A 26397-nucleotide genomic window follows, 5' to 3' on the forward strand; every position below is an offset into this window, starting at 1 on the left:
TGTCCCCTAACAGGTTCCTTTCCAAACCTGTTCTCTCTCTACCCACTTCGTTGATTAAGGATTCACAGATTGCATTCTCCCCTCTTCACTGAGGACTGCCTGATAGAACTCTAATTTTACTTCCTGACAGCTTTACCATTTGTCAATTTCCTCCAGTGATTCAACCTCACTCTGAACAATCTAACACAATAATCGAACTCTTTTTAAAAATGATCTACTTCATGGCGTGACTTCTAAGAACACATTACATCTAAAAGTAAAGTTATGTGGTAGCTGGGGCCAGGGCCAGATGGAGAATATCACATGTAGAGGCAGGGTCTCAGAAGGTCCACAGGAAGAGAACATACATTTGCCCCCACCCCATCACAGCTCAGAGGCCTTTTGGGTCAGATCTAGGACTCAGTGTGGAGCAGTTCTGGGATGTTATGTCCATTGTGACTTTAGGGGATAGTGGTGAGGACACTGAGGTTGGAATGCCGATTTAAATACATTTCACATTGGCTAGTACAGGTAGGACTCTGAAGTCACACAAAGCCCACTCTGGTCAACATCCAGGTCAATGAAGGGGACCCAGAAAGGCTGAGCTTCCATGTGGCTCTCTAGTTAATGTCCATCACTGTGGGCTCTGGCTACTTTGCAGTCCAGTATCTGTTTCTTGTGGAACCTGTACAGCGGAGCTGCCTCTGCCTTCCTAGATATCAACAAATCTTCTCTGGCCAGAATGACTTAGGTAGGCACAAGGTTAAATGGATCCTGGGGGGCTGGGGATGTGGCTCAAGTGTTAGCGCGCTCGCCTGGCATGCGTGCAGCCCGGGTTCGATCCTCAGCACCACATACAAACAAAGATGTTGTGTCTGCCGAAAACTAAAAAATAAATATTAAAATTAAAAAAAAATGGATCCTGGGACCTCCTGGGAAAGGCAGACCCCTCTCCTGGAACTGGAACCAGAGTGGTTTGGAGGAAAGCAGCCTAGGAGTCAAGTCCTGCTCCCATCACTCAGTAGCTCTGTGCTTGAACAAATAATTTAAACTTTGCAATCTCAGTTTCCTCATCTATATGATGAGAGCTATAACACAACCTTCACAGAGCTGAGGACTAAATGCAATACTGTAAAGAAGAAGCTCAGTGTCTGCCCTAAGAGTGGCTGAGCAGGGACATACATTTGGAAAGAGTGCTGGAGGAGCCTTTGGCAGAGTAGAAATTGATGCAACTTTAATATTTTTTCCATCATGAAACTATACTTCTGGCCAGGCACTTCAGTGAATTATGCTGCTCTTCAGGTAAATGAGAAATATAAGTGCAGAACACTCATGTCATTTTACTATTTATTATGGTTAATTATCCCTCTTAAAAAGTACCTACCAGAATCTGTTGGTGCTGTTTTTCTATTTGATAGCCTCCAAAATGCACTATACCGGGTCTGGCCTGGATGATTTTATTATCTAGAAGCTTGGCATAAACCTCTGTAAAAACAAGGTAAGAACATTATGAGACTTCAAAGGAAATATTAAGTTAAACAAGATCCTATTAAACAGGGGCTCTCTTTAATTTAGGGCATTTTCAGCATATGAAAGTTTTAGACACTGGATTCAGCTATCAACAAGACTAACTGTCTTTTCTGAAGAAACTGGGTGGCTTTTCCTCTCTGTACTCAAGCATTACTTGGGAGATGCTCCTGTCACAACAAATTCACATTGCACTTATTACCTATTAAAATAATTTGCTCTTCACAGATGTTGAATATATCTTTCTCATAAAACACCAACTGGTAAAGCCTATGTACCCTGTCTGTGTTGATACTGAGATTACTTACTAAATGATGAATATCTAGTTCAAAGTATCCAAACACCAAGGATTTGATTTTATTACTGTGTATTTAACTTTTATTACTTGATTTCCTCTGGACAGCATTATAACATGACGTTGAATAATCCTGAAGCTCCAAGTAGTAGTCTTGAATTGCTTTTGTTGTAATGTGAAGATCTTTTTTCCTCTTTAAGTTTTGAGAACAAAGTTAAAACAGCTGAGCTCCTGAAAACATCCAGCTCTACAGAACTTTACTTTCTATTTATGCTGGAATGCAGGCATGTGGAAAGGGGGCTGAGACCCCAGTGCATGATTCTTTCCACGCCTGGGTGCTTTGTGTCAGGCAGTGTACTGCATACATTTGCTTATAACATTCTTTCCCACCCTGTGAGGTATTATTTCCACTTTGCAGAGGAGGAAGCTGAGACTCAACAAGATTAAGCAATTTACCCCTGACTGGTAGTCAAAAATCAAGCCCAGGTCTAATTCCAACCACTCACCTGCTTCCCTCAGAATGCACGCACCATCTTATTTCTCACAAAAGACAACTTTTTTTTTTTTTTACTTTGGCCACATGCAAATCCTGTGAGCCACAGACACCTGCATCCCATCCTTTGCCCATTGTGGTTCTGGGTACATCTGAAGTGGGTGTGAGACCTTGGTTTTCTTCTTACCAGGTGACTTGTCAATATTGAGGCCAAATTGAAGGGCTGGAACAGGGTGAGGATGGTGTGTCAGGGGACTGGTGATCTCTGCAGGTTATTATTTGGTCATTTCTCAAATATTCAAATTACCATTATTCAATACATATATTTTTAATGCTGAAAGATTTTTGTTTTAGGGCCACAAAGTAGATGTGAAACTAGCATTTTTATGCCCAGAAATGGTGAAGGTATATCAATTTGCAATTGACACATGCATTCTACAGTGACAAAAGAGTAAAACCAAAATATTACATTACTAACATTTAAGACAGGGGTTGGAGGATGGGGGGGGGGGGCAACCAAGCATGATGGTGGAGAGCTGGACCCGGGGCTCTACCAGCTCTCAGCTTATGGGTTGTGCCAGTTTAGGAAATCATGGGATCTCTGAGTCTCAGTTTCTCCAACAGTAAAATGGAAATCGAATGTACCCATGAGGTTGTTGTGCGTATATTAAATGAAAATAATGCAGGTAAAATGATTACCCTTTTGTATAACAACTATAGGATTTTTTTAGGCTTTCCAGACTGTGCGTGAGAAGAGGCAAGAAGGTAAAAAATGCCCCTCCTCTGAAGAAGTGGGATAGCCAGGTAGGAACTGGAGCTTGGGCCCAGCAGGGAAATGGCAGTGGGTGGTCAAGTTCAGATCAGACAGTAAAGGGGGCCAAATGCCAAGCGAAGGTATTGTGACTTTATTCTGTGTGCAGTGGGAACTGTTGAAAGTGTTCAAACAGGATAGAGACAAGAGTCAGCCAGGATTCTAAAACAGAAAGTGATAGGAGGAGAGTGTGGCCAGGAGGAAAGTGCTGTAATAGTCCTGAGACTGCTGAGGGTGAGAAACAGGCAGCAGGGACAGGCAGCAGAGACATTGGAGGACGTGGAAATAACAGAAGTTGGTGTCTGACATCCCAAAAATTTACCAGTGAAACAACTAGATCTGAATAGAACTACTGTTCTTAGTAGTAAAAACTATTCTGAGCCTATAAAACAATATAGGTAAATCATCACCAATAATTCCATTATGCTGTCTGGACTTTGACTCCCCTGAGAAGATGTGAGTTGGAAAGCAAATCTGTATTCTAACTGCTTACTTGATTCAAGTAGGTGATTGGGTACTTCTGCTCTTTTCTTGGGCTCCTCCACTAGACTCTTCAGAAGCAGGGGTGATATGTTGTTAAAGGGTTCTTCTGCATTCTTCTGCTCTTGTCTGGGGGCTTTCACCACTGCCATTTTTGGGTGAGAAATGGATTCTTCCTTCTAGAGCCAAAAGTCATTTCCTGAGGAGAAAACAGCACGAGTATAATCATCCTTGAGAAACCATGCACATTTTTTTTTCTCAGTTCTTGACAATTGTACCTCTTATCATTGCATGGTTTACTGTGGTTCAGGCCCTCCCTGTCTCTAGTGTATGCTGACCACTCCATTCCCACACGAGCTGTCCCATTAATCTTCCATTATGAACATCACCCATCATAACCCAATAATAGTGCCCGGGTTCCAAACCCTTCTGTGAACCTCAAGAGCTTTTTCCCAAAATGTTCTCCTGAGATGCTTCTTGGATATGTGAAGGGGAAAGTAAAGGCCTTCATAGTCAAATAAACCTGGAAAATGTCGGATAGTTAAATAGTTTTCTTGTTTCTGAAATTTCACCAAATCAGCTTCTCAGAGGCATGTGACCATGAATTTCTTCAACATTTGGATCATCTATTTGCAGGTGTGGCATTTATGAGTCACCTTCCCGGGCCCCTCTGTTAACAGGGGGCAATGAGGAGATGGTGAAGGCTATAGTCTGCCAGGTGTAGAGACCTGGGGACATTCCTCTGTGGGTCTCAGTTTAGGTTGCACATTTTGTCAGACTTGCCTTCCCTTAACATGCTCATTTGAAATTCTACTTTCTTCAAGAAATCCACATTGATCCCAAAACTCTTTAACATTTTTTTAAGCAATTACTGCTTATATTGCTCATTTGGCATAAATACTTTATTGCCTTATAATGGTTATGTTCCTCAAATTCTTTAACCCAAACTAAATTTAAATCATAATAAATTTATCAGTGCAAAAAAAAAAAAACCCCAATAATTTATTGTCTTGTAACAGCACTTTACAAATCGCACTTTGTCTTCCACAACTTAGCTTCTAAACTTGGGGTTAGGGGGTTGCTTTGTGAAGCCCTTGAAATTGGTTGTAAAATCTTGTGTGTATCTTTGTGGGTTCCCCCCAACCCCAGAAGGCCGGTAACTTTAGAGTCTAGAGTCTATAATGTCAAGTAAAATACGTGCATATTCTGAAGGACGTGCTTAATAACCACTTTCCCATAGAAGTTTCTGCTTTCCCCTCCCATTGCACTCCCTTTCCCTAGCATGATCGTGGGAGGCTGCTCGGGGCTCAGCACCACCTCTACCTCAGGCAGGTACAGGAGTAGTTTTCATGCCAGCTTGCCCACCGCATGGGGCATGGAGCTGTCTCTAGGGTCGCGCCCCCACGGCCTTATGTCCTCCTCCAGCAGTCAGGCCAAGCACTTCCTCGCTCAGGGACCTTTCACTCCATCCCTCCGCCCCCACGCGCCACCCATCCTCATTTAGCCCTCGGGTCCCGACCTCTCCTACAACCCTGGCCGATGGACAGGGCTGGACACCTGCCCGGGACTCAGGCTTCCTTCGCAGCTCGGCGGACCCCGGGTCACTCACAGCCTCAGGTCCGAGGCCACTCACCTAAGAGGTGGTTCCCGGGCGGGATTCGGCCGGCGCCGGCACCTGCTCGCAGTGTTGCCAGGACGACGCGGACGCGCTCCCCAGGGCGGGGCGGGGCGGGGCGGGGCGGCGGACGCGACCAAACTCCGCCGCGACGTGGGGGAGCCGGGCGGCCGCGGCTCCAGGGCCGGAGGCCACAGGGAACTTCGCGGGGCGCGGAGCCGTCCGCCGGGCTCGGGGCAGAATCTAGAGAGAGATTTATGATTTGGGAAGGGGGAGAGCTAATGGATTCTCGACGAGAAATGAGAAAGTCGGGAGACACCAGAAACTGGAAACCTGCAAGAGCAGATTGCTGCAGCGGAGGACGGGCGGGGGCGGGGCCTCCAGCTCAATGGGCGGAGCTTCCCCACTGGCCTTGATCCCTGCTGCCCTACTTTTTTTTTGCAGTTTGATTTATATTTTCTATTATGGTAAATTTCACACATATACAGCGGCAGGGCAGAATAGTATAATGAACCTCAGCACCCAACTGCAACCACGATCAAATCATGGCCAACCTTACTTTATCAGTACCTTTCCTTCACTCTATTATTTTGAAGAAAATTTCAGACATCATTTCATCCACAGATATTTCAGGATGTGCATCTAAAAGATAAGGATTCTTAAAACAACAACAAAAATACCACAATAGCAGAACCTTAAAATTTGCAACGATTTCTTAATCTTCAAGTCCTAGTACTGCATTCCATTGCCTATAAATGTCATAATTATTTTTCCTAACAAGTGCTAGTTTGAATAGGAATTCAAATACAGTAAAATCCACACATTAGAATAGATTGATAAGTCTTTTAGGTATCTTTTAATTGATATATTCCCCCTCCATCTCCTTGTTTGTTGTAATTTCTTCATGGTAGACACTGTTTCTGTTCTTGAAACTGATATTTAGGAGTTTTAAGCATGAACCTGTCTTGCCTCCTGCTCACCTGCCCTGTCCTTTCCACCCTGGTCATCCACGGACATTTTCCTTACACAGATGGCTCAACCTTCTCCCTTCTCAGGATCTGTTTTGTCTTGCTCTTTCCATGTATGACTTGGTATTTACTTGATATTATTTATGGCTTTATGCTGTTAAGAGATTTTAATGAGCATACAATAGGACTGACCACTTTCCTTTATGGTCGTTTATGCTACATGTATATTCCCTCCCAACTGGGAATGTTCTTCTCTTCCATCTTTTCATTCTCCAACTCCTCCCTTAGCACAACCATTACTGCTTATGAAAAACCTCCCCATCTCTCATGGGTACCACTAGATACGATTCTCCCTCTACCTTCCTTCTAACACTCCAGAACAGAGGTGGAGGTTTCCTTCCACCATCTTACTAGTGCTTATATTGTTATAGGCTGTGCCCATCATTATTTGCATATGTGTCTTAAACTGCTGGATCTTAGTGGGATGGCACTCTACTTTCATCTCCCAAATCCCTCAACACAGTTATTTGTCTATAGCAATTCCTCAGTAAGGGTTGGCCAATGAAAAAAAAGAAAAAAACAAAACAAAAACAAACAAACAAACAAACAAACAAAAAAAAGGGGGGTTGGCCAATGGAGTGAAAAACTTCATTTGTTTATCTTATCTAATAGGTTGCTTTAGTAATTTCTGTTTTGTTATCCCCAAAAAGTTGTAGATTTCAAGAGAACAGGTACCATGTTTGCCATTGTTCCAGACCTTTTCACACCAGCTGAAATCAAGATCATGTTTGTTTCCATCTGCATTTTAATAGGTGTTGGGTAGCATTTTGAAATTTGTACTTAACATTTTTTTGAGAAAAAAATCCTTATTTTGTATAGATTATACATAGGTCTCTATATAAGCAATTAACCAAATTATATATCACACTATGAGGATACCATTGGTTGCCTTCTGCTACTTTCTAGTAGAACCCCAACTTTGTTCAGGTTTTCTCCCTTGTTTGCCAGTTCTAGCTGTAGATTAATCTAGATCAATGTGGAATTTCCAATCCTCTTGCTCTCCTTGCCCATGATTGATTTAGGGCTGAATATGTAACCCAATTCTGACTACAAAAACATAGGCAGTCTTCTGAGAGACTTCTGGTAGATCTCTGGGGAAGGCTTTCTCCCTGCAAAGAAGACACACATAGATACAGTATCTTTCTCTTTCTGGACTTTGTAGTGTCTGGAAATAATTCATGGAACTTCAGCAGCCATCAAATGCTATGAGATGCATTAGCATTAGGATGAAAGTGGTAACAAGGACAAAATAGCAAGAAGATAGGAGGAAGATCGTGGGCTTGGATGACATCATTTCACCTATGGTTGTTTGTACCTGTATTTCATTATTTCTTCCTTGCAACTGAAAACCTGTGACATTTCTGAACACTCACCACTAAAAGTGTACACTGTGGCACAGGAGCTTGTTAGGAAGGCAGACTTTCCAGCTCTCCCAGACCCACTGATTCAGAAACTTCATTTTAATAAGATTCCCCCAGGCAATTCGTAGGTGCATGAAAGTTTGAGAATCACGTAATTTAAGGTTTCTCTTCAAGTATAGCTGTCTCAGATCATCAGTTGCTCAATACGTTGATGTACATATTCCACTTAGCATTTACAATAAGCAGAACGTGCAGGTATCCCAGCATGAGTGTGACACAGGCAAGGAAGATATAAGCTATCCGCTTCAGTAGAACAGGGGAAGTTGTTAATTTCTGTGCTCACGACTCCTCAGCTGGACTTGGTAGTATATGAAAATTGTATAGAAAATAAAATTCAAAGTCCTTAGTACACTTGGAGGACTCAGTGGGACCTGGCTGCCAGCCCCTCCATCCACCTTCTCATCCTACTGTGTCCCCAACATCTCTTTTGCCTGCTGGGGTGGGTAGACGGGTGGCAGATTCTTTGATGCTGCTCCCATGGAGGAGTGAGATCCCTGACCCTCCTCTTGGGTCTGGGTGGGTCTATGAGTGCTTTCACTGGGCTGAAGAGTCCCATCTGAATTGCAGACCCCAACATTTGTGAGATACAAAGAAACAGTTTGCAACCTTGATATTTGGGGATGGTAGTTCAGGCTGCAGCAATAAATAATCAGAAACTTGCTAATTCCTGGTTGGCCAAAGGAGCCCTTCCCCAGAGGGCTTTCCCTGGCTTGCTCTCTAAGTTAGGTCCCATCTGTTACCTCTCTCATAGTATTGTGCTCTCTCCCTGAATAGCTGCCATAGTCCGTTTGGGTCACTATAACAAAACACCTTAAATTGGGTGGCTTATAAAGCCAGAGAAGTTTTGGCTGGGAGGTCAGAGGTCACAATGCACTAGCACCTTCCTTATCTGATAGGGCCCACTTCCTGGATCACAGACAGTGTGAAATCTTATGGGTCCTCAAATGGTGGAAATGGGTAGAAAATTCCCTGGACCTGTTTTATTAGGGTACTAATCCCATGTATGAGGGCTTTGCCCCTCATAAATAATATTCCCAATAGTCTTGGGCCATGGTGTCAACATAAGAATTTTGGGAATGTATGCTGAGGCTATAACTGTTTGGTTGCCCTCTTTGACCTCTATCTTCCTGGACTGTAAGGTCAACGAAGGATGGTTATGGCCAGCTGAGCACTATGTACTTATCACCTTGCACACTGCTTGCTATATGCCAGGGCCTCACAGATATTTATAGAGTGAAGTCATCAAGTTATGTCCAGTGCTTTCTAAATGTTAAATTTAAAATATACATGTATATACGTATATATAAATATGTGTGTATATATACATATATGTATATATATATGTGTGTGTATGTATATATGCATATATATATGTGTGTGTGTATATATATATATATATATATATATATATATATTTGAAATAGGGTAAGTTAGTCATATGATTCAAAATGCGAAACGTAAGAAATCTTCCTTCTTCATCTGTCCTTTAGCTATCAAGTTTCTTTTCCCAGAAGTAATTTGTGTTACCAGATTTATATTAATCTTTTAGGGCTATGTTTTATATATGTGTGAACAATTGTATTTGTAAGACCTTGATCCTCTGTTTAAAAGCCCAAGAGCTTATTCTTCTAACCCTCCTTTTTTGCACTGAAAAAATTTGTCTGGGTGATCATTCCGTATTTGTATGTAAAGTACCTCTTTATTCTTTTTTATGTCCGCATAACATTCAATAATTTATGTACCCAGTCTCTATTGTTAGATATTTAATTTCTAATCTTATGCTGTTATTAAAACCAGGGTTGTTATTTATACAAGTATGTACATCATTTCTACAAAATTGTGCCTATGTCTATTCATAAACGTGTAAATATATCTGTAGGAAAAGTCCCCAAAGTATAAGTGCTTTGATCAAAAGTTTTGTGAATTGGGTAGTATTGATAATTATTGCCAAGTTACCTTCAATGAATTGCATTAATTTCTACACCTACCTGTAACGCATGACACTGTTTCCTTATAGCCTCACCAATGAATTATTATAAACTTTTATATTTTTGCTGATCTGATAGATTAAAAATGGTACTTCAATTTTGGTGTTATTTTTCACATTTCTCAAATGAATAGGGTGAGCATGCCTTTATGTTTAGAGAATATTTTTTTGTATTTCCCCTTCTGTGAATCCATATCCTTTACCCATTTCCCATTGAATTCTTCGTCTTTTTCTTACTGAATTTTTGGAGCTCTTTACATATTAGGGATGTTAGACTTTTGTTCTGTGATATTTTTTCCCAATTCCTTCCCAGTTTCCTTCATTTGACTGCACTGATAATGATTTTTGTCTTGCAGAATTTAAAAAATTATGTTGTATTTCTTTCTTTTTTCTTATTTTGGTACTGGTGATTGAACCTGGGGGGGGGGCTTTTTACTACTGAGCCACATTGCAGTCCCCATTATTAAAATTTTTGAGACAGGATCTACTAAGTTGCTTAGGGCCTCCATAAGTTGCTGAGGCTGGCCTCAAACTTGTGATCCTCCTGCCTTAGCTTCCCAGATTGCTGGGATTACAGGATTGTGCCACCATGCCCAGCTGTTGCACTTCTTATTTCTTGCTCCATAACGAATTACTTCCAAATTCAGTGACTTGAGACAACTATAAAAAGTTTTTCTATCTTGTGGTTTCTCAAGGATAGGGGAATTCAGACAATACACCAGGGAAGGCTCCCTGATATCTGGGGCTCCAGTTGAAAGACCTGAAAGCTTGGATGCATAATCATCCGAAGGCATCATCTGGCAGTGGATATTAAAGCTGTTATCTGGGACCCTGAACAAGGCTCTTGGCCGGCAATATAAATGCTCTGAATTATTTCAGCCTCATGGCAATGTTGGAAGTTGCATATTATTTCCCCCATTACATAGGTGAAGAAATTGAGGCTTAGAGGGTTCGAGTAACTTTCCCAAGGTCGCATGGTTAACTGATGATCAAGTCAGCATTCGAACTCAGATTTTTCTGTTGACAACATTCTTTTCTTTATGCCAATGCCTTGCCAGGCAGAAATGGAAGGAGCGTTTGGAAGCTTGGGCTGCACCTGACCTTCCTTTGCCCCATGCAATGAAGATAAGGTCTTGGAAGCATTAGCAACATCGTCTTTCAGAAATGGTTTTATTTGCTCTCTTTTATTTGATTTGCTTTAACTATAACATTTCATATAAATATTCAAAAGGATGCTGACAAATGAAGGAGGAAAATATGGAAAGTAAAGAAAAAAATGCTTTCCTGAGAAAGCCAGTCTACATTTCCAGAGTGTAAACAGTGAGCCTGGACCATTAAAAACCTCATTAAAATGTCAGTGTTATACCTTTGTACTTCAGGACTGAATAGGAAATCACTCTTGCCCCATTATTTATGGCTCATCAATAATACATTAGTTCAGCTCCTAGTAAAACTGACATTCAGGGAAGGACAGGGCTGTTTGCTGGGCTTATTCCATACCCGAAGGGCCACAGCACATTATCCATACTTGTGTGGTCATTTGGTGAAAACCTTAGACACCCAGGGGCAGTTCTTTCTCAGACACTCAATCCCTGCCCCCACCCCCTCTCCAGTGTCCTCGTTGCTTCCACACCTCAAAACCAGCCATTTCAGCTCAAATATTACTTCTTCCCGCAAGCTGTCCCCAAGTACAAGTCAGAGCTAGTTCAGAGTTGGAAATAGATTCACATGAGGGGAGGAGGGTGTATGGAGATTGAAAGAGGCTTCTTTAAGAACTCAGTTATAGTTGCATTCAGGTGCCACGATGCTGGTGTAAGAATTTTGCATCTCTCTGTCTCTTGGTTCTTTCTAGTCCAAGCTGGCTTCTTTCTCAGCCAGGATCTTCATCCTGTGGCACAAGACTGCCATTTTGCTGTTAGCTTGATTGTAATGCCTACATATAGGTTCTGTTGGTATCACTCCTGTTGGCCCAGGTCAAGTCATATGTCCATCCCTGAACCAATCACTGTGGCTAGTTAGAGGTGATGGTGACTCTCCTTGCCCAGGTCTGGGTCATGTGTTCACTCTCGGGCTCTTCTTGGTTAAATCCTCACACAAATGATGTGGCCTGATGTGGGACAGTGTAGGTTCTTGTACCAGAAGAAGGAACAGAGGTGGACAAGAAAAACCAATACATGCCTACATGCTTGACCTTTTTAAAATTGTTGATTTTCAGATGCATTTGATTACAAACATGGTGACTGACAGGACTCAAGCTATGCATTAATTCGGCTGTCTAGTCCTTTACTTTATGCTCTCTAGAATCTACCACAATTTGCAATATCATGCACCATATATTCTGCAGTTGCTTATGTCAGCCAAGCAAAAGGTTGTTCAATGTGTGGTGATTTGAGTCTTAAGTAGCAGCCTCAGTCATCTTTCTGGGCCTCCTGGGCATCCTGGGTGGTACACACAGCACCTTGGCTTTGTGCATGGGGCTGAGGTTACAAAAGGCAACTTCCACAAGCTTCTGTCATCCTCACCCAGCACCTGGAACAGAACAAGTGATCAGCAAATACTCACCAAATAAACATTAGTTCTCCAACAAATGTTTATTGCTGTTGGGAGGTGGTGGAGCCTTTAGAGGTGGGGCCTAGTGAAGGTCTTTATGCCATTGCAGGTGTGTCCTTGAAGGGATTGTAGGACCCTGAACTCTTTCTCTTTGCTACCTGGTACATAATGTAAGCACTTTGGCTTCTCCTTGTGCTCCCACCATGGTGTGCTGCTTTGCCACAGGCCCAAGGCACTGAGACCAACTGATCATGGACTGGAAAACTCCTGAACTATGAGTCAAAATAAACCTTTTCTCATAATACATTGATTATCCTGTGTATTTATTATAATAATGGAAAGTTGACTAACAGAGTCTATTGCCTTGAACCTGGGCAGGCTTCTGTATTTATCAAGGGAAAAAAAATGACTGGGGGTATAAATGAGAGGCAGAGTGCTTGCCTAGCGTTTGGAAGGTCCTGGGTTCAATACCCAGCACTACAAAATTAGAAAAAAAAATTGTCAAGACAATTGCAAAAGCATGCCCTGGAAAAAAGAAGGTATTTATCCTATCACCTGATCCCCTTGCCAGGACACCTTTTTGACAGTGCCTTCATTCATCTATTGTTAAGCTCTTATGGGTGACTCCACTCCCCAAAATAGCTCTTGTTAGCTTCTGGGAACACTGCTTTTGCTTTTTGCCCATTGTTAAAGAAAAATTTATTCTGACGCTTGCTAGAATGGTCAGGATTGTTGCAATAGATGTGAGGGGGGGGGGACTCACATCCCTATTGCAATTATTGTAAAAATACAATATTTTGTATTGTAAATATTGTAAAAATACAATAGAATAACTGGATTTATAGCCAAGGAGCAGGGCAGTGAGGGGGGCTGTCAGTTGATAGAAAATGTCTAAGAGGAGATGTCATGGCTGGTGAGTAAATTCTTGCTAAACCTGCTAAATAACATTCTGCTGAAGGTAGGACAAGAACTTACGTCTCAAAGGTGGGAGATTAGGAATTATCATCAGTTATGATGACCAGGTAGGAGTAGGATGGGAGTTCTTATTAATTAACTTAGTAGGATTCTTGCTAAGACCAGTCCGGGGAGAATGATGACAGGAAGGAGCTATGGCTGAGGCCCAGGTGAGAAGACCTGAAAGCTTGGAAGCATAATCATCCGAAGGCATCATCTGGCAGTGGATATTAAAGCTGTTATCTGGGACCCTGAACAAGGCTCTTGGCCAGCAATATAAATGCTCTGAATTATTTCAGCCTCATGGCAATGTTGGAAGTTGCATATTATTTCCCCCATTACATAGGTGAAGAAATTGAGGCTTAGAGGGTTCGAGTAACTTTCCCAAGGTCGCATGGTTAACTGATGATCAAGTCAGCATTCGAACTCAGATTTTTCTGTTGACAACATTCTTTTCTTTATGCCAATGCCTTGCCAGGCAGAAATGGAAGGAGCGTTTGGAAGCTTGGCTTCAAGGAGCACAAGGAGAAGCCAAACTGCTTACCTTGACTACCAATTAGTCTCGGGAGCCTAGCTAAAGTTTGCTTAAGGACAGAGTCTCTGTCACTCTTCAGGGAGACTGTGACTGATCCTTGGTGTCTCACTGACCCTTGTTGGTTCCTCTCTACTCTCTGTGCATGGTACTTTCATTAACTCATTTGAACAATGGTTTCTCCCTATCCTGCCAGGCCCCTGACTGCTGGTCCTACCAGCAGTTACAAAGAAATGAGAAGATTGATGCAAAAGCACTTTGGAAGCTCCATGGATCAAGAAATCATCTTCAGGAATGAGGGGAACCTCAGGGTAATGCATGGGACACAGACTGGGTCTCAGTCTAGGTTCAAATCCAGCTTCTCCCTTTGCTAGCTATGCTAATCGAGGTTAGTGCTCACCTTCACTGATGCTCCAGTTCCCACCCTGCTATAGTCTTAGAGGACCAAATACGATAACACCTCCCCAAATTTCCAGACTCCTTAGCACATGACAGTTGGTAAATATATTATTATGTTCCCACTCCTTCCCTTCCATCCCTATCATGAAATTGTTTTCTCAGGCAGATTTTACAAAGCCACTGGTTATATCCGTGGAGTGTACAAGCATTTCACAGAATGCTTTAAACCCTTTCTCATCTCTCTGAGAGCTGGAGCTTCCTGCTTTACAATGAATGGCTTGCCACAGGCCAAACGTTTATTGAATTGTCCAGAACAAATGTTGTTTTCCTCTTTCATGAGACATCATAGGGCTCTGATGTAGAGCAAAGATTACATTTTGGTGTTATTTCCTTTTTATTTCTTTCAATTGAAAAATTGATAACTAGAGTTGTTACAGAAAACAGTCAAGCAACACCAAATTCTATATAGTAAGACTGGTAAGTCTATAGCTCATGCATTTTCTGATGCCCACTTAGGGGATTGGGGTACACGGAGCCTAGAAAATAATATTTCTTTCAGTCTGTATCTTGAACCAATTCAGAAATAAAAGCAAGACAGATGGGGCTAAAGATCTCCACCCCACCCCCCCTTATTTTTTTTCCATTTTTGAAGTGCTCAGGATGGAATACGGGACCTTGTGCATACTATACACCTAGCACAAAATATCACCCTTATTTAGTAATCAAGTTAATCTTGGAGGATGTAGTTTATATTTGTGGCCAAGCAGGGTTTCTAACACTAGATCCAAGAATTAGGTAGACAAGCCATTCTCCACTGAGGGTACTAGACCAACAACTAGGGAAAAAGGACAGGGCAGAGCCTTGACTACCAATTAGTCTCAGCTTGGGTAATCCAGTTACAGGCTCTTTGTAGGAAGGTGAGCTGTCAAAGATATGAGAAGGGAGAGAGCAGAACTCTTGCCAGTTTTTCCTTATCCCAAATGCAGCAGTCATGTAGATCTGGCCTCACCTCCGTGTATGCGTGGGTGCATGCATACCTGTGTGCATGGGTACGTGTTAATGAAAAGGTAAAAAGAGGTCAGGAGGATTATATCAATGATTGCTCTCCAAAGGAAATAAAATATCCAGGACAGAACTCAGGGTTCCTCTTCCACAAACACTATCTGCAGTTTTCTCCTGCTGTGATGGTACTTTTCATAAACATCCTCACACTTTTGTTTCACTGGGTGAATATTTGTGTAGAAAAACATCCGAGAGTTGGTGGTTGCATGTACACTTCAGGTTATTCTATTAAGCACATTGCTGAACAGCTCCCCCTTTATTTCTGCTGGTATCTACCAACCTCACCTTAACAATAATAGTGTCTTCTGGAAGGGCAGGTGGCTAAGGACTGGAGCACATTGTAGCTTTAACAGCTGCTTAGCACTTGGAGCAGAGGGCTTACCCATTTAAGCTTCTGAGCTAAAAAAGACCTAGTCATGTAGTAGATCCTCCTCCATCCTCAATGCCCTCCTCTGTCCAAAGGGTATATCACCTCGAGATATGGTGGAATCCAATGAGCTCATAAAGTGCAGGGGAGAAAGGTTAAGGAAGGAGGAAAGGCAAGAGTAAGGGTGTGGGCACCAGTGCAGAGAAAGAAAATTGGATATGACTGGGAGTGAAGCTCATTGGTAGAGCACTGGCCCAGCATTTGCAAGACACTGAGTTCAAACCCCAGTATGGGAGGGCAGGGTGTGAGGGTGTGAGAAAGAAAGAAAAGAAAATTGTGTGTCTATAAGAAGGAGCCATTCAAGGGACCTTGTACTGATGGAATCAAAAGAGTAAGCCAATCCCCCCAAAACCAAAGGCTGAATGTCTCTCTGATAAGTGGATGCTCATCCTTAATGGGGTGGGGGGGGGAGGCATGGGAAAAATGGGGAACCTGTGATTGGGCAAAGAGGGGGCATCGTAGGGGGCATGGGGGCAGGAAAGATCGTGGAATGAGATGGACATCATCACCCTGGGTACATGTGCAACTGCACATATGGTACACCCTGCACAACCAGAGAAATGAAAAGTTGTGCTGCAATTGTGTACAATGGATCAAAATGCATTCTGCTGTCATATACCTAATTAGAATTAAAAAAAAAAAAAGCCAACCTCCAGGACAGCCAAGCTGAGGCTCTCTCAGGTCCAGCAGGCTTACTGAGAGTACCTGACTAATACTCCAATAAACCCCAAGAGACTCAGGAAATGCAATGCCTCCAAGGCAGTTTATCGTCCCAGAATGCCTAGGGGTACCAGAAGGTCCTCCTGGGTTTCACCTGATCATCAAAGATTTCTTCTCGTGATGGACCTCAAGGGGTGGTGGGGGTGTGTGAAACTTTCTGGAATGAGCAAGTATAACACCTACCTGAGATACTGTGTATTGAACTCCACCGCACTTTACCACTGAGATACATCCCCAGCCCTTTTTACATTTTTTATTTTAAGACAGAGTCTGGCTAAATTGCTCAGGGTCTCAAAGCTGGCCTTGACCTTGTGATTCTCCTACCTCAGCCTCCCTAGTCACTGGCATTACAGGCGTGCACCACGGTCTCAGGCTGAGTATAAAACCTTAATAATGAAGAAAAACAAAGTGAAAATGGGAACAGGTAGCTGTTCTACGGGAATAAGTGCAATAGGCATGCACTGACCCCTACTTGGAAACATGTTAGGAATAAGAACACTGAGGCTCAGAGAGGTGGCTTGAGTTGCCCACGAGCCCAGCAAGCTTGTGGCTTGAGTTTGTAGGAGAGATTGTTTATTCTGGACTTGAGGGGGAGGGCTGCAGCCATCAAGGCTGGGCCGAGCCTGCGGCTCCAGGCCCCCGAGCTCCAGGCCCCCGAGCCCTCCCTCTGCCTCCTCCCCTGCCAGCCTTTGCGCCGGCCCCAGCCAGTGAGGGCTGGGTGGAAGCGAGCAGGCAGTGCGGTGTCCTTATCAGTGGGCTAGGCGGCTCAGCGCGGCCACCTTATCCGAGGAGCCGCAGTCCTAAGATCCGTCGCGGACCCGGTAGCCCAGCTATGTCTTCTCGGGGTGAGGGGTCTGCCCAAGGTCCGGAACCCTGCACGAGGTGTTGAGTTCCCCAGCTGGCAGAGCTCACAGGCCCGCGGCCGTCGGGGCGCCCGCCTGCAGGTCATCAATCACCACCATGCGCCCCAGCCTGGGGTCGCCGCCGCTGCTACTGCTGGTGCTGACGCTCGCCTGCGTCGCGCACACGGTGAGTACCGTGCTGCCCTCGGGCAGGGGTCCCCCACCACACACACACCAGGTTGGCAGCCTCCCGCTTCTCTGGTTCAGCCTCGATGGTAATGCAGGAAAACCAGCAGATCTTCCGCTGAAGAGTGGGAACCCACCCTCACTCCAGCAATAATTTCTATGGGGGGCCCCCTTCCCCCAAAGAGTCAAACAGCCTGTGCGATAGGAGAAGGTGGCTCTAAGGTAAATTCCCTGGCCAGACACTTCAACCCTTCCTCCAGCAGAATCCCTCCTGGACGGAAATTCTGACGGCACCCCTGGCAATGCCTAGTGTGCTGGATGCTTTGCCTCCAGTATTTCAATGAAACCTCCTAATCGCCTTTCCAGATTATTATCACCCTCGTTTTACAGATAAGAAATCCGAGGCTCAGAGAGGAAAAAAAAAATATATTGCCTCATGTCAGAGAATTGGAACCCACATTCGCCTGTCCCAAAGCCTTGACATTTTCACACAGGCCCAACTACAGATGGGACAGTCCCAAAAAGCTGTGGGACGGTTTGCAGCTCCCCATCCCCCGCTCCTCTGGGATTTGGCTTCCTAATGTCTGTCTCCTGGCTCCTGGGAGCAGCTAGTTGGTCCCCACAAACCGGGTTCAGAGAGGAGGCTGGAACAAAAAGAGAAGGCGCCGTGGTGTGTGGTTTGTTTTCCTTTTCCCATAGAAACTCATGGGAATCCTGGTCTTCTGCTACTGGGATTTGTGAGTGAGATGTTGCATCCAGATTCTCAGGATGGAAGGAATTGGGAAGGGGACCCGGGTGGCAGATTCCACAACCCTCCCCTCCCACTAACATTCTAAATTGGCTCACAAGACCTGTGTTCCAAGAAATGTGCCTAGGAAAAGCAATTAGGGACCAAATTCTGAGTCTCAGTGACTGTCCTGGGCAAGTCCTTCCTAGCTTTGGACAACTTTGCCTTCCTGTAGTATGCTCCTTTTTGATTATAAGGAACCTCTCTACTCCAGACATTGATGGGCATGCTGACACTCGGGAGATGCTCATCTTTCTGACATCTGTGTAGCATTCCAGCAGCTGCAATTCAAAAGTGCAATTTGGGGCTCACTCTCAACTCCCAGGTAACCTTGGAGCCTCTTGTATTCAGTGGCAGTACTGGCATTGGAAGGCACAAGAGCAACAGCACCCACTCTTTTAATGTGGACTCCCAATTTGGGGAAATGCTATCCGGGACAATGGGAACAATTCAAAGCCAAATACAGCTTGGAGGTGTGTTATTTAGGAATGAGAGAGGCAGTAGCTTCTTTCTTGGGAATCTAGGTTGTCCTAACTGGTACCTGGGCTGCAGAACTGAGGTTCAGCTTAAATTTTAACCCCAAGGGGACCTCCCAGGTCATCTCAGCATCAAACAGAGGGGAAAAATGAACATCTTTGCTTCGTTCAAACCTTCAGCGTACTTTGGAAACATGGGTCCTTATACTGTGGTTCAATTCCCTCATTTTAGAGATGAGAAAACTGAGACTGACAGAGAAAAGGGAACTGCCCAAGGCAGCAAGTTAGTAACAAATTCGGGACTAGAACCCAGATCTTTTGATTCCCAACCTGCTGGGACTCTGTCCATGACACTTACTTGTATTTGGATGTCATTTTCATAGACCCACGTACTGTGTCATATTATTCTTAAGAGAGAGTTTCCTGTGTATAAATTGTGGTCCTCCAGTTCTTCTCTGGGTTTATTCAGACCTGACGTTGTATTTCATACTTCTTGGCACAACACTTTAATAAATTAGAGTGGGATCGACCTACTTCGGCTGGAGTATTTCCCAGCTGTTGAAATCTTGTTTTCCTTCTGTTTGACTCTGGGTGGTCAGACATTTGATTTTGAAATTCAAGGATATTAAAAACAACTTTTTATTCACTTGGGACTCCCCCTTGAGGAAGATCAGACGCATCTTCCTAAAGAGTAGGCGCTGAGACTAAATTGCTTATTCCTACCCCTTCCCCCAACACACACACATATCCCGCCTCTCCATTCAGGGAGATGAGGAAGGGTCCCCTGCAAGTGAAAATCAAAAAATGTTAATGGCCAAAGGGGGAAGTTTTCTGAGGCAGTTTTAAGAAGCAGTGAGAATCAATCTCTCTCTCTCTCTCTTTCTCTCTCTCTCTCTCTCTCTCTCTCCTATACCCACTATGGTAAATCTTGTGAGAACTTTCACCTAGAACATTACCGTAATTATTTACTAAAACATCTGGTCCTCTCTCATCTCCTCATGCACACAGCTGGAACTTGAGCACTGAGACTTCCTCTTGTTAGTCTTTTAACCCAGCAGCCTGTCCCACTGTAAGAAGGAGCTCAACGTGTATGTGTTGAATGAATGAATGAATGTTGATGGTGCCCACAGGAGAATGTCTTAAACTGTGGCCACTTCATAGAGCGACAAGGAGTGAAACAATCTTGAAAGTGATCGTGGCTTGCCAAATTGTACATAAATGTGTCAAGCCATGGAAAGAGTCACTTAGGGTAAGACTTTCTAATCCATGGCACCAAGCAAACTGCCAACTAGATAACCTTAATGAGTTCAGTGGAGTGGGTGGGGCTGCTTTTGCCTTGAAGCAGGTTTCTTAACTTGGACTGTGTTACTCAGCTTTCCATCACTGGGACAAAACAGCTCACAGGAGGGAAGGTTTATTTTGGCTCATGGTTTTGGAGGTTTCAATCCATGGTTGCTTGGCTCTGTTGCTTTGTGCCTGTGTGGGCACAGTACACACTTGGCAAGAGCACATGGCATAGGATCACATTCACTCATGGTGGACAAGAAGAAAAGGGAGAGGCAGGAAGGGGCCATGGTCCCAATAGTCTCTTGAAGGACATGTCCCTAATAGTCTAACTTCTTCCAACTAAGGCCCCACCATCTCCCAGTAGTGCCACAGGCTGGAGACCAAGCCATCAACAGATAGGCCTTTGTGGGACATTTAAGATCTACACCATAACACATTCTATGGATATTTAGGGCCAGATAATTCTGTATTGTGGGGCTGTCCTGTGTATTGTACCACGTCTAGTAGCATTCCTGGCATCTAGCCACTAGAAACCAGGAATATCTCTCCAAAGTTGTGACAACAGAAAATGTCTGCAGACATTGGCAACTATTCTCTGGGGGCAGGGAAGACAAAAGTGCCCCTGTATGAGGTCCATTTCCTTAAAGGCTGTCACATTCCAGGGGAAATAACATTATTCAGGCTCACAATAGAAGCTCATTGCATATTGCATTCAGGGAAATGGGACTGGTGACAGGGATATGAGTCAAAGGACAGAAACAGGTGTATGTGACAAAAACCTATTTCTAAGACAGACAAAAAGATTTCTGCAAGCAACGGGCTCCTTGATCTTTTCTGACCTCCCTTCCCATCATTCCCTCTCCTATCCTCATTCCTCCCTAGTCAATGGCTCAGAAAACATAAAAACTCCAAGTAGTGGTCTGACACATAGAAGCCTCTGGCACATGGTGGCCCCTGCCCCTGTCTGTGGTACATCTGGGTCTAGTGGCTGACCATACCTGTGGCAGGCTCACGAGAGTTACCTGGGGAGCATGTTATTGATGACTCTTCAGAGGAAGGTTGCTGGAGAATTTTTTTGTGTATACATGAAAATCACTTCCTAATTTTCTCAAGAAGTGCTTGTGAATTTCAAAATAAAAATGTTGATATACCACTAACATAAATGAATAGTGGTGATGATGAGAATGGTGGTGGTGATGGTGATGAAGGCTTCCTTATTGAGCTGCAATTTCACACCAGACTCTGCTAAGTCCCTTCAGAGACTATCTGATTTAATTCTCACATCAGTGGTCGTTATCCCTAATGTGACACTGAGACTTGGAGATAGGTGAAGGTACTTGCTCAAGGTTACCTGGCTGGACAGGGTGGCATGAGATCTCTGCCACACATCTGAGGACCTCAACCAGCTGCTCCTGTAGAGTCTCACTCTGGGTTTCTAGTGCCCAAGGGGCCATCCTAAAATCCTCTCCCAAGCATCTAAGTGATGTGAATTTTCATTTCATATCAACTCCTTATGAAACCTAAAACAATCACCAGATTATATACTTATTAAGGGGGACCAGAGATATGCTTAGGGGTTCACAAAATCAAATGACTAGGAAGAGGCACCAATTCCTCAAATATCCAGAGGAGTCCTCTCTCGGCTGTGGCATCACCTTTTGGGGTTCCCACAGAGCTCTCCTCCCTCCATCCTGCTCCATTGTCCTTACCCATCCTTACCCCCAATTTCTTGCCATGCCCAGGGAAGGCTCAGCCACTGTTCTGACACCCTCCTTGAAAGCCCAGATTTACTCTCTAGGATTAGAGCTCTGCCACCATTTGATTCCTCCAGTGGCCCCTGCTTCCCTGTCCACTAAAGGCCAAGACTCTCACTGCTGACCCCACTCAGGCTCTGGGACAACCCACAGCCCAAGGTGAAACCCACAACACTCAGATCCTATGTACCCTCTTACATTCCGCAGAAGGCTGCTGTGCTTGGTGCAGACTTGAGAAAATCAGACCACCCTGGGCCCACCCAGCCTCCACAGTCCATGTCTGATGGATGCTAAGGGGAAGGGCATCCCTGCTTAATCCTGTCCTGCAGCCCAGCCCATTGTGCGGCCAGGATTCAAAAGGTCTCCTGATTCTAGAGTCCTCCATGTCCTGCCTCACTTTCCTCACCCCTGGCTCTCAGAGGTGCTCCCTGATAGCCACCTGTCTTTTCAAATTCCGGACCTCCCTACCTGCCCTTTCATTCCAGCAGAAGCATTTCTCGTTTCCTGAGAGGTGAGGCTCCCTGGACAAACTTCCTCTGACCAACATCTTGCCCTGATGGATTTGTCTAAATTACACTCTCTGTCCCCTTCCTTCCCATTTATCTTAGTCAGGTGGGCTGTTAGAACAAAACGCCACAGGCTGAGCAACTTGAACAGCAGACACTGACTTTCTCACAGTTCTGGAAGCTGGAGTCTGAGAATGGGGTCCTCCAGGGTTTGGTTTCTGGTGAGGGGCCTCCTCCTGGCTTGCAGACTGTCCTCACTTGGCCTTTCCCAGGAGGGTTCTGGGCAGGGTGTGGAGAGCAGTTCCTGGCTTCGCTTCTCTTCCCCACTGCCCATTACTGGCGACCACCATTCTACTCTCTGCTTCTACGTGCCCAACTTTTTTGGATTCCACATATTGTATTTTCCTTCCTGGGACTGGCTTGTTTTATTTAGCATGATGTCCTTTAGGTTTATTTGTGTATCGCTAGTGGCAGGATTTCCTTCTTTTTAAAAAACTGAATAATATTCCATGGTACTCATATCACATTTTCTTTATCTATTTGTATGCTGATGGCCACTTAGAGGTGATTCTATCTTGTCTATTGTGAAGAGAGCTGCAGTGAACGTGGCGGATACAGATATTGGTATGAGGTGCTGATTTTGTTTTCTTTGAGTACATACCCAGCAGTGGAGATACCAGGTCATATTATAATCCTATTTTTAAAAAAATTTAGGAACCTATATCTCATTTTGATAATGGCTGCACCAATTTACATTTCCACCAATGGTGTGGGAGGGTTCTCTTTTCTCCACATCCTTCCTATCACTTGTTAACTTTTGATCTTTTTGATAGTAAGTATCCTAACAGGAGTGAGGTGATACCTCATTATGGTTTTGATTTTTATTTCCCTGGTGATGAATGATGTTGAGGACTTTTTCATACACCCAAAGGCCAGTTTGAAGTCATTAGATACTTTTCAGTGCTTCAAGAGCAGATACCACATCCATTTACCTTTGTGTCCCCAGTGATGGACAGACCGATGGACATGTAGTAGGTATCAAATGAATGTTTACTGACACTCTGGGTTTCAAACTGGTTTTATGATACTGAGTACTCTTCTCTTATTTTTCATCGTGTAAAATAATAATATTGATATATTATTAGTATATTATTAATATATTATTAATAATAATATTAATATCAATATATTAATATAAATAATAATATAGTTTCTCCCTGCCAAACGATTTCTTTCTAGTCTCAAGTTGGCAGGCAAGTAATTATATACGAAGTGTGAAAAGCAAAAATGATATTGAGTCCTTTCACTTTCTTCAGAATTTAATAGGTTTTTATTATGTCTCCTCCCACATTTTATCTTTTCAGATTTAGGAGTCCAAAATTAAACTCTGCAATAGCTGACAGAACTCTCTTGACATTTTTCCCTCTCACATTGAGGTCTGCTTTGTTATCCCCTCTCTCTGCAGAGTGGATTATTCAACTGATTTCTAGAGGACAGAATACGGCTGTCCTATAATGTCCAAGTTTACATGCTTCAGGAATGGAAGAATTGTTCACCATCCAGGTAGCAATACTAAGTTTCCAAAGGAAGAAGGCAGATTGTTCTCTATTGCATTGTTTATTTTTTTTTTTTTCTCAATTGATCCAACATAGAGATGAAGGGTTCTTCCCAGTGAGGAGCTGTTGGCTCACAGGCTGAATGGGCATCTCAAAGTATGACTACCATCTGGAAAAATACTTAAAGAAAGGTGCTGTGGTTTGAACATGAGGTGTCCCCCAAAAGTTCCTGTGTTAATGCAGGAATATTCAGAGATGAAATGATTAGATTACGAGAACTATATCTAATAAGTGAATTAATCCATTTAGTGGATTAATAATTGAATGAACTAACTGGGTGGTAACTCTGGGCAGGTGGGTATGGCTGAAAGAAGTAGGTTACTATGGTTGTGACCTTGGGGATTATATCTTGTCCCCTTGGCTCCTGCCCCGCCCCCCTCCCTCTCTCTCTGCTTTCTGGTTGCCATGAGATAAATAGCTTTCCTCCACCATGACCTTCCTCCATGATATTCTGCTTTCCTTGGGCCCAGAGCAATGGAGTTGGATGACCATCTACTGAATCTCTGAAACCATGAGCCAAAATAAACTTTTCCCCCTCTAAGTTGTTTTTGTCATGTATTTTGGTTGCAGTGACACAAAGCTGACTAATACAAAAGGAATGGTGAAGGTTAATTACAGCATATCAAGCAGCAAATGTGAACTTGGACTCTAGAAGGCTCAACCTGGACTAGGTGTTGAGTGAGACAAAGGGTGATATTATCCACAGAGTCACAACTGGCTATGGAAATACTCATAAACTTACATACCATTTCTTTTAAAAAATTACCATGGGTTATACCCTAGCAAATTCAAAACTCAATCTAAAATATAAGATATTTTTAAGAAGTAGAATTCACTGAGGATGGCAACGTATGGATATTAGTTCACAATTCTGCAACACCTTTGGGAGGATTTAGTTCAAAAAACCAAAGTGTTCCTTGAAGAAAGTCCCAGAGAAGATAGTTGACAATATTATACAGAATCTAGAAGTACAACTAGGAGATATAATGATGAGGTGAAGGTCTATGAATTTTGTGGATCAAGAAAAGGAAAACTTAAGGGCTGGGGTTGTGGCTCAGTGGTAACGCACTTGCCTAGCATGCCTGGGGCAGTGGGTTTGATTCTCAGCACCACAAACAAAGAAGTAAAATAAAGGTCCAACAACAACTAAAAAAAGAAAAAGAAAAGGAAAACTTAAAATTCCAGGAAAGACAAAAGTAAAAACCAAAACATTTGTGGTTCAGATATCTAAAAAGTCAAACTTTGACATGACTCTTATCAATATAAGAATGTAAGGGTGGCTAAGACTTAAATTCTTTAAGAAAGAATACATTCTGTATGTGTTTGTTCTTCTAATAAAATAATAAAGAAAAACATCATTTAGGGATTTTTCTTTGACAATCTCTTATTAAATTTGTGGGGACTTTTCAAACACATACTTAGGGTATCGAGTTGACAATGTGGCAGACTGACCACATGTGTTGACTCTGCTCCTGGAAACTCCCTTAAGATGACAAATGAAAAAGGCTTAAACCCACAAGTCAAAGAGAACAAAAGAAAACAGCAAAGCAGAGATCTCAAGAGATCTTTGCAAAATGGAAAGTGATTACAAAAGGAAGCAGTATGGGAGAAACAGCCCCCTAAGTGCTGGGCGGAAGAGAAGCTGTGCAGTGGGCCTAGAGCACCCTGGAAAGACCTCAGGGAGGGAGACACCACGGATCTTGGCAGTGACCCCCATCAGCCTGACTGAGTCACAGGGAAGGTCACCAGTCAACAACCTGTCCAAGGCCAGCAATTCCAAGAACTGTCAGTGCCTAAAACCTAAATATGACGTCAAGGAAGGGTTCCAAGGAGTGAGGTGATATCTCATTATGGTGGAAGCAAACAAATACAAGAAGGGAACACAGAGAAAACAGACCCTCCAGAGAGGAGAGATGACGGTTGCTGTGACTTGAATTTGTCCCTTCAAATCTCACGTGTTGGCAACTTACTCCCCAAATTCATATGTTGATGGTATCTGGAGAGGAGATGTTTGGGAGGCCATTACAGTTAGACGAAGTCATGAGGGTGGGGCCACCACCAGGGAATCAGTGGCTTTATAAGCCTGTAATCCCAGTGGTTGGGGAGGCTGAATCAGGAGGCTTGACCCAGCAACAGTGAGGCGTTAAGCAACTCAGTGAGACCCTGTCTCTAAATAAAATACAAAGTAGGGCTGGGGATGTGGCTCAGGGGTCAAGGGACCCTGAGTTCAATCCCCAGTATCCTCCCCGCTGCCAAAAAAAGAAGAGTAAGAGAGGACCCTGGCTTGCATGCTTTCTCTCTTGCATGTGGTGCCTTGCCTTTCTGTCATGTAATGCCCTTGCCTAATGCCAGTGCCATGCTGTTGGACTTCCCAGCCTCTAAAATTGTGAATCCAATAAATCTCTTTATAAACTTCCCAGTCTGTGTTACTCTGTTACAGCAACAGAAAACAGACTAAGACAGTATTTTTTTTTTTTAAGGATTCTAAAGCCATAAAACGAAAAGGATACTATGGGAAAGGAATAATGGGATGAGAGAGGTTTCTTGGAAATGAAATGCATAAAAATAAAACATTCACTTAAAAACTCCACAGATAATGTCAAGGAAATCTCCCAGAAAGATTACAAAGAGGAGATTATAAAATAGAGAGGTGAAAAGATTAA

General features: G+C 43.4%; 2 protein-coding genes across 2 annotated transcripts in view; one reads left to right on the forward strand and one right to left on the reverse strand.

Annotated features, from left to right (window-relative positions):
- Window positions 1-3737, reverse strand: part of Cfap221 (cilia and flagella associated protein 221) — a 103411-nt gene extending 99674 nt beyond the window's left edge. Inside the window, exons 1-2 of the mRNA XM_027936879.2 lie at window positions 3599-3737; window positions 1364-1464 (exon numbers count right to left, since the gene is read on the reverse strand). Coding sequence (XP_027792680.2) covers window positions 1364-1464; window positions 3599-3737 — 240 coding nt within the window. The remainder of the gene's footprint in view (window positions 1-1363; window positions 1465-3598) is intronic.
- Window positions 3738-17240: 13503 nt separating this feature from the next.
- Sctr (secretin receptor) overlaps window positions 17241-26397 on the forward strand; it is a 62797-nt gene continuing 53640 nt past the window's right edge. The window contains exon 1 of the mRNA XM_027936801.2: window positions 17241-17309. Within this exon, the coding sequence (XP_027792602.2) occupies window positions 17241-17309 (69 nt within the window). The remainder of the gene's footprint in view (window positions 17310-26397) is intronic.

The sequence above is a fragment of the Marmota flaviventris genome, chromosome 11 (genome assembly GCF_047511675.1).
Source record: "Marmota flaviventris isolate mMarFla1 chromosome 11, mMarFla1.hap1, whole genome shotgun sequence".
NCBI classification, from domain to species: domain Eukaryota; kingdom Metazoa; phylum Chordata; class Mammalia; order Rodentia; family Sciuridae; genus Marmota; species Marmota flaviventris.